The 9,166-nt window shown below is 46.5% G+C and overlaps 1 protein-coding gene across 1 annotated transcript; it reads right to left on the bottom strand.

Annotated features, from left to right (window-relative positions):
• Positions 1 to 249: 249 nt before the first annotated feature.
• On the bottom strand, positions 250 to 3,234 carry LOC126538344 (uncharacterized). Its single transcript, XM_072286309.1, has one exon. It carries the CDS (start codon positions 2,911 to 2,913, stop codon positions 1,720 to 1,722), a length of 1,194 nt encoding a protein of 397 aa, XP_072142410.1. The 5' UTR covers positions 2,914 to 3,234; the 3' UTR covers positions 250 to 1,719.
• Between the last annotated feature and the right edge of the window lie 5,932 nt (positions 3,235 to 9,166).

Genomic DNA, 9,166 nt, shown 5'->3' with positions numbered 1-9,166 from the left:
ATTCAACAGACTGTAACTTAATCGGATCATTCGTTTTAGGAATTAGTACTACGTGGGACTCTCGGAAGGATGGAGGACTTGCTTTCATTTCATAGAATTCGCTAATCAGCCTTTCAAGTGCGACTGCCATTTCTGTTCTAAAGGCTTTATATAGAGATGCACCGAGACCGTCTGGCCCAGGCGACTTGTTTGAACTAAGCTCCAGAATCGCCGATTCAATTTCCTCAGCCGTAATAATGGCTTCTAGAGCGTGCACAAGGTCATCCTCTAATCTCGGCATCAGCGATAGGAATTCTGTTCTGAAGTAGTCAGTGTCCGGAGTATTAAGGCTGAAAATATCTGTGTAATGTTCGACGAATGCCTCCTTGATTATTTCTCTTCGATTTGTGATTTCGTTTTGATAGCATATTTCAGTTATCTCTTTCGACAAAGCGTGCCTTTTTTCATCACTGAGCGCGCGTTTGGTAGGCGTCTCTCCGGACCACAGATTCTCGTTACGCGCCCTTATCACTGCGCCACGGTACATTTCTTCGTCTATTGCCTCGAGCTTAGTTTTAGTCTCTTTAATTTCTTTTGTGAACAATCCCGGCTCGTAGCACTCCGTACTTAGCATAAAATCTAGGGCACTCTGCAGCTCTTTAACACGTTGTTTTTCTTTTCGCCGGAGCACACATGATCTATTAATAGCGGCTATTTTAATATCACATTTGAACTGCTCCCATACTTGCATAAAACTTCCGGAGTTACTTCGCAGCATGTTCGCTATATAATCCTTGACTTTAGTCACGTACTCTTCATCTTCCAGTAATTTATCATTAAACTTCCACAAGTCCCAATTAAATTTCACAGCTATTCTCTTCGTACCGATTGTAACCATGACTAGGCAGTGATCACTAAAAGAGACATAGATCGTCTGGTAGTCAGAACATAACAGCGAACATTCGACAGGAACATATATACGGTCCAATCTAGCATGACTGCCTGCCTGAAAGTGAGTGTACATTGCCTGGCCTTCATGCGTCGATATCAAGCCTACATCTTCAAGGTCGTGCTCACCTACAATTTCGGAAAGTAACTCGGCGCTCCGATCTCGAAAGGAACGGTTTGTTGTCCTATCCTCTGGTCTACAGACGCAATTGAAATCACCAAGCAAGATCACCCGCCTTTCAGTAAGCAGGACAGGCTTCACCTGTCGGAAGAAACTCTCCCTTTCAGCAATTGCATTCGGAGCGTATACACACACAGCTCTCCAAGCCACTCCATTCGATTTAAAATCACACATTACTAGACGCCCACTTTCACACGAGAACACAGTATCGACAGCCCCAATACCATTTCTTAAAAAAATAACGCAACCACCCGCTCTTCCAACAGCATGACATACGCAAACGCTGTATCTGCTACGATAGACCGCTACCATTCTGTCTGTTTGTTCCTCGTCTTCAATTTTAGTTTCCTGAACCGCGAGCAAATCTATTTCATTTTCTAGCAGAAGGCGGCTCAGTTGCAGTTGCCTTCTACGCGCCGACAGGCCCCTTACATTAAGCGTAGCAACACGTAGGCTGGACGTGAGGTTGGTAGCCATCTAAGCAAAATGGTGACGCCGATCAGTCTACTCACACATCAAACAGGGTGAATCCACATCCATTAAGGCATTTGAGCTTAGTACTGACCCGATCAAAGACCGGGCTTCAACCGTTGTGGCAAAAGAAGCCTCCGCTAAGGCGGAGGGAGAGCAGACGCAGTACTGCGTTCCGGTGGCAATTTCGGTTTGGGCTTGAAAGGTCCACGGCGCGTTGAAGGTGCCTTCGGCGGAGGCTCCTCGCCGCGTTCACCGACCAATCTCGGTTCCTGATTATCCGAATCCTCGTGAGCCCGCTTCACTGGTACACTTGACGCTGCGGGCATCTCGGTATCGGCGTCTTCCTGTTTGTCGCCCTGCTGCCCAGTCGTAACCAGGCTTACAGCAGTCACGCTATCCGCTTTTTCCGGAAGGAACGCTGGCTTTGATGCGACGGCCGGCTGGGTTTGGTCCTTACCGGCTTGGCTGGCAAGGGGTGCGGGTGCGGTTTCCTTGGATGTTGACTCCTTGATAGCATCATCTCCCCCACTTCCGCGGGTTGCTTCGACCGCGTCTGCTTCATCCATGATGTGTTCGGCCGCTTCATCACTTCGTGTCTGGCCCGCAACATTAGCGTAGCTGCGCACGCACTGGCTCTCATCGTGGCCGAAACGCCGGCATAGCCCGCAGCGTGGCACCCGACACTCACGGCGTATATGTCCTTTTCCACGGCACCGAAGGCAGAGCGGAGCCCTACCAGGAACATGGACGAGAGCAACGTCCTCACCAACGCGCAACTGATGGGGCAAGTCCTCGATGGTAACACCCACCTTCAGTTTCAGTGTAACCGACCGTGTTGTTGAAGCCTTGTCGACACAGCCTTTAACCTTCCATTTATCGCGGGTTATTTCGGTCACTTTTCCGAACGCTGCTAATGCCACGCACACGTCGTCGTCTTGCACACCGTGGAGCAGCCAAAACAGCTTCAGCCTGACGCCTCGGTTGGTCGGGTCAATAACCACGCAGCGGTGGTCTTTCACATTGAAAGCTTCGGCCTGCAGAATCTTTGCCTTCGCTCCTTCGCTGTTGAAAGTAACGGCCCACAGGTGGTTCATCTGATATGCCCCAAGGGCAACCACATCCGGCAGCAATGACAGACGCGCTAAAGCGTCGCGAAAATGCTCGACGCGATATGGCCTGGCGGTGACATCACCATGCAAAAATACTGTGTTCAAAACACTCGAACCTGATGGCAGATGCGGGACAACCATTTCATAATCCTGGGCAAGCATTTCAGTGCTCCTGATACCGCGACCCGGCTGGGTCGCTAAAGCCGCTCCTTGAGAGCCCATGAAGCACACGTCCGTCACGCTCGGTGGCCGGAAGTCGACTCCCCCACTGAGCCACGAGTTCGATGCTTCAAAGCGGTACAAAAGCGCCTCTAGTGAACGCGGTGTTGCCTTAGAAACGAGCTGTTTCTTAGGCTCAGGCGTGCGTCGCTTGCTCAGGCGCACATTTCGTTGTCGCGCCGAACGCTGCGTTGCTCGACGCTCACCGCGTCCGATGCGGGGCGCGTAGTCGCTGCGCCGTAGCGCGTCTTACACCCCTTGGCGGGTCGACGGGAACGCTGTCGCGTTCCACTCTTGAAGGCGAAGCTTAAGCGTCCTCCAATTTTTTTTCCAGCGTTCAAGTCGATGTGGAATAGAAAAAATACACACAAAACATGCATCATACATCTGGAACCTGTGCGAGAAAGAACATCATTTGTTACAATGCCACTTCACTTCCAAGCTGTGCCAGCGGCTAGATGCATGTGAGCTCGACTGTCTATTACTGTCGTGCCGTGCAACAGTTTCGAAGAATTTGTTTGCAGTGCCCAAAGCATGCCGTACTCAAGCGAGCAGAGGGCGAGCATGGTCTTAACTTTGGGAGCGGCACGGGGCGACAAGAGGAAAGCTGCCAAAGTATACCGAAATTGGTAATGTGGGGGAAGACCTAGCGCGAAAACAATTACGGGGATTACTTGACGCTTAAACAAACAGGTAGCTTAGAGAAGACGTGGCACAGAAAGCGGACTATCAGTGAAGGGACTGAAGGTAACATTTTGGCTTTCATGACTGTAAACCCTCATTCCAGAGTGCGTGATATAAATGGTGAGGCCGGCATTTCAGTCATCAGTCTCAAGAGTTCTTAGGAAGGCTGAAATGCATTCGTGTCACCTCCAACTACATCAAAAGCTGTAAGAAAGAGACTTTCAATGGCGGCTTGATTTCTCAAATTGTATCCTTGTGAAGAGTGACGAAATACTGGATTTTTTGACAAAGTGCTCTGGACAGATAAGCAAACTTCTCCAGAAATTGTCAAGTCAACATCCATAAGGCGCATTACTGGTGCGGTACGAACCCGCATTGGGTGCCGCAGACCATACACTAGAACCAATGATAATTCAGTGTGTGGTGCGGTATCTTTGACGGAAGAATAATTGGCCCCATATTTTTTCACCACATGCTCACTGCTCAGCGGTACATGAACGACATCTTGGAAGGCCCAGTCGAAGATTTTAGCTGTGATCTTCCTCTTGCATTTTTAAAGTGAGCTTGGTATCAGCATGACGGCACACCAGCTCACAGCATCAGTCTTGCCCGATTCTGACTTGACGGAGCCTTCAAAAACCAGTGATTCGGGCGGCATGGACCAGTGGTACATCTTGAGTTCTTCTTGTGGGGACATGTGAAAGACGGAGTACACTGTAAACCTACAACTACACCAGAAGCGCGAAAGGCAGAGGTTGCTGAGCCCGGCAGCGAGATACCGTTTCGCATCATCAAAAAAGCTACATCGGACATGCTGAAAAGGTGTCAACACTGAATTATGGCAGAGGGCTACTTGTTTGAACACATTTTTTAGACAGACATTACAGCGAATACATCTATACAAAGTTATCCATGAAAAGAGCCATCTCTGTGAAACACCTGTGTCAGTTTACAATTCTTACTTTTGTGACAACCAGCTTAATTCACACAACGTTATCAAGCTTGTTATAGTTCGTGTTTGCTTGTTGGGGTCTTGCTCCCAAATTCCAACTCATGAGCTTTTCATTTTTCCTCAGCATGCATTCGGCTAGCGTGAGAGTGCAATTATCGCCGCAGAAACGGAAGCCGCGCTGTATTTCAACTGCCGCCTGAACCCACTGGCGTTTATCTCGGAACCAAGCACAACGCGAAGCTCTGGCGTGGGCAGCACGAAAGGCGCGAGGCGAGCGATATTTTTACAAATCGCTCATGAGAGCGCTGTAACCATGGCGCATTCGGGCGCACAGAGCGCGCTGTCGCGTATTATTTTTTAAACTCCGCGGGCTTTGGTTTTTCCCCAATAAAAACGGCCACTCTAAGTTTATCTCGTTGGAATTGCTTGGGTTGAGCAATATTTGCGGAGCTCCACAACTTTCCTATTGACGCCTGAACGTTTCAAGCTATATTGAAAAATAAATAATTTATCCCGGCTAGTTACTAAGGGATAGTATCAAACTAAAGTAATGCTTAACAACCTCGGAAGAGAACAACAGTTTACGATAGGTAGTGAGGCACTGGAATTGGTAAGGGAATACATCTACTTTGGACAGGTAGTGACTGCGGATCCGGATAATGTGACTGAAATAATCAGAAGAATAAGAATGGGCTGGGGTGCGTTTGGCAGGCATTCTCAGATCATGAACAGCAGGTTGCCATTATCCCTCAAGAGAAAAGTTTAAAACAGCTGTGTCTTACCAGTACTCACGTACGGGGCAGAAACCTGGAGACTTACGAAAAGGGTTCTACCTAAATGGAGGACGACGCAACGAGCTATGGAAAGAAGAATGGTAGGTGTAACGTTAAGAGATAAGAAAACAGCAGATTGGGTGAGGGAACAAGCGCGAGTTAATGATATCTTAGTTGAAATCAAAAAGAAATGTGCATGGGCAGGACACCTAATGAGGAGGGAAGATAACCGATGGTCATTAAGAGTTACAGAATGGATTCCAAGGGAAGGGAAGCGTAGCAGATGGCGGCAGAAAGTTAGGTGGGCGGATGAGATTAAGAAGTTTGCAGGGACAACATGGCCACAATTATAACATGACCGGGGTAGTTGGAGAAGTATGGGAGAGGCCTTTGCCCTGCAGTGGGCGTAACCAGGCTGATGATGATTACTAAAAAAATACGAGCAAAAAATGGTAGGTGCGTTTAGATAAACGTTAACAACATCCACGCGATTTCTGTTCTGAAGGGCGCATACGCCTTTTCAAAATCTTGGTCCAAGTTAGCGGGGACATCCTGGATACTGCAAATAATATTTGCCCAAGTACCGATTCTTGTGGTACGCCCATAGTAATGTCATGTCATGAGAAGCCAACAAAGACACCAAGGAAAACATAGGGGATCATAGTATTGTCAGAGAGACTTGAGGTGGGCTCATCGATGACCACAGATTGTTTACGCCTATCGAGATAGCTCTTTAAAAAGCCTAAGAAAATGCCTCGAAATCGAAGTCTTTCCCATTTCATCATTAAAATGTGGCAGTCGATAGTATCAAATGCCTTTCTCATATCTAAAAATGCTCTTATTGGTATTTTGTTGTTGTTCAAGGCTTCATTGATCACATCAGTTAAAGGCATAATAGCCGTAGTTGCCGATCGAAACTTCTGAAAGCCGTGTTGAGGCGGGGACAGGATGTTATATTTATGTAGTAATTTCCTATTCTACTAGCCAGTAGTTTCTCAAAAATTATGCGTATGCAATTCAATACCAATATGACTCGATAATAACTTAAATCATTTGGGTCCCCACTTTTATAAATAGGCGTCATGTCTTGCGACATTAAATACTTCCTGGTATGTGACCGTGTAAAATGCAATGTCACGAAACTTGGTGCCAAGATGTTTATATTATTTTTCACTATGGACACTTCAAAAGCATCGAAACCAGGTGCCGTTCGTCTGTCTAATAAAATTATAGTTGCTATTACTTCCCGAATTGAAATATTCATATAATTGCCAAAGGAACATGAATTCCAAGCAGGCAAAGATGACTCTAACATACTTTGCATCCCAAAAATAAGTTCCGTTCCAACCATACAAAAGTGCTGGTCAAATTCTTCACTTCAGCTACGCCTTCCCGATAGTCGGTGCGACAGAACCCTGCTCTACAAGAAATCACATGGCTGCTTTCGCTTCTTCTACTGCATGCTCCAATCTCACAACCCATGCCATCGCTGCAGGACAGCCGCCCGGTGAGCCCTCGCTCACGCTGATTTTTATTATTTATCGGCATTCCCTTCGAGACTGGGAAGGGATTAGAGCGCGCAATGGGTCACTTAGGCTGCTTGCACTAATCAGGTAAGATATGGATATTTATATGCCTAACATTCTGTTCATATCTCCTTAAAACCAGTATATCCACTTTCTATAGTTACCTGCGCCTGTAACGTGGCCGGCCCTATGTATCTCTTCCCTCTTTCTTTGTTCCGCCCATATTCTAAGCGTGTCTTGCTCATCATAACTGCTGGCCAGGTAATCCTTCTATACGCTTTAAATACCAGTGCTTCTGGAGGGTGGACGTTTTCTACGGATCTCACTGGCTGAATACTTTTGTATTCCATGAGGATCGCAGAGTTTTCTCTCGCTTTTAGCTGCACCACGCACATGGCTATTCGTGCTGCGAATAGTTTCTCCGGTATTTTTTTTGTCAGTGGACAACCAGCTTGGGCCTCAAATAGCAAGGCACAGACGGGTGTCTTATAGTAAAGATTGCTATCCCTAATTTTTTTCACGTCTTTCTTGTACGTCCCCATGACCTTCTTTGTTTCTATCCTTTGCATCCAATCTATTGTAGCTGTTTCTGTCATTTTTATGACTCCTGGTAGTCTGTGTACATTTTCAATTACTTTGTAAATGAATGGCATACACTTGACTCATTCCCACCATTCTGCATCCATGCTACGCACTCTAACCGCCCATATATTTTCACCTATGTGCCTGAGTATTTGTTCAAAATTTACTTCAAGAGTGACTTCAAACGAAGCCTCAGCGAGATCTTGCTGCACTGCCTCATTTGTGGTTTTATCAGATGCCGACACCAGCGCTACCTGTCCAACTCATTTCCGACCTCTGTCCAGCACCGTCCGCTACACCTTGGCAGCAGCAACAGTCTTGGGTGGCCACGCACTGAAACATATATCTGATCCGTCCAGGCACTAAAATTGTTTCCCTATGATTGATCCTGCTGTCAAAGTGTGGTGTGATTCCTGTCAGATCTACGCGAACACACCTGGGTCCACCTAACACCGGGTGCGACAGGATCTGTTTCTGCTGTGCAAGATTTCACATCACTGCATCCGCTTCCTCTACTGCGATCAGAATTCTCACTGCTGTGACGATCCGTGTCGTCGCTGGAAGGCAGCACCCCAGCGCTCTACCATTCGTCCCCATGAGCGTCACCTGTTCGAGCAGGCCCCACACAGCGGTGAGTTTCTTGTCCTTTCAAGTGATGGCACCGCAGTCGTAAACTACGCTTCATAGGAACCACAACTTTTGTATTAAAATGTGCTCTACTGCGGATGCCAGCCTCACAAATTTTCGTTCGCGCAATATTTAATCAAGGGTGTAATAAAAATAACCAAGAGTTTGCTTTTGTATCTTTGCGATTGCAAGCTGAAACAATCCGTGTCCATAGTCGAGCCAATTGTGGCTGCGTTCTTGCCTGGTGGGGCTTCATGCCCGCGTTGTTCATCATCGTTTGAATGAGAAGTGCGGCATGCGATGTTTGCTCCCGGTTTCAGTGCTTTCTGAAAACGCATACTAACCGAAAATTATGAGCGCATTGTAGAAGCGACTCAAATACCCAGAACATATGCAGGGAAGATCATTAAAACGTTGCTCGTTTGAAGCTTCAGTTTCACTTCGCCCAGGCTGCAGTGTACCGTATGTATTGCTTCAGTATCACCACCGATGCGGCATTTTAAATAATTTGTGCTTAGCTTTAACACGCTGTTTCCATACGCTTATGTCTTTTTGAACGTGTATTTATTGAAAAAAAATTTATGGTTTTAAAGTGCAAGGAATGGTACAAATTATTCTCAATAGAGCAATCGCAAGGCAAGATCGTAAGTGATCCCATAGCAACACAGGAGTCGACATGCAGAAAGCACTGATGTCAGATGGAATGCGCGCCGATACCTGCTGAGTGTTATATTGCATTATAGTAATTCACTTGCGGCTGCTGCCAAATGCGGCCTGTGTTTCCCGTGGCTGTTACGTGTCATCAGTCATAAATTACACACGACATCATGCCTTGCTTTTGCAGAGTTATATGTGCTCCAAATGCTGCATGAAACGAAACAACAATTATTTCCTGTTTCGTACGCTCAGAGTCTTGTGAATAAATGTATAAACGGTCATACAAAGGACAAGTAACCTCGTATTGTTCCTGTATAAAGACAAATCATGTAAATGAATGTTTGAAAACATATCTTCGCCGATACTTCTGGCATTTACATTAATTAGGCTGTCTGCTTAATAGATTTCTTAACAGCATATGTTGCTTACAAAAGATATAAGTTTTATTTATTCCA

The sequence above is a fragment of the Dermacentor andersoni genome, chromosome 2 (genome assembly GCF_023375885.2).
Source record: "Dermacentor andersoni chromosome 2, qqDerAnde1_hic_scaffold, whole genome shotgun sequence".
NCBI classification, from domain to species: Eukaryota; Metazoa; Arthropoda; class Arachnida; order Ixodida; family Ixodidae; genus Dermacentor; species Dermacentor andersoni.
Note: the sequence above shows the minus strand (reverse complement) of the source record. Positions and strands in the feature narration are given on the sequence as shown.

Bases quoted from the DNA above. Each gene is read 5' to 3' on its own strand.
- LOC126538344 (XM_072286309.1), bottom strand. From the start codon at position 2,913: ATGGGCTCTCAAGGAGCGGCTTTAGCGACCCAGCCGGGTCGCGGTATC.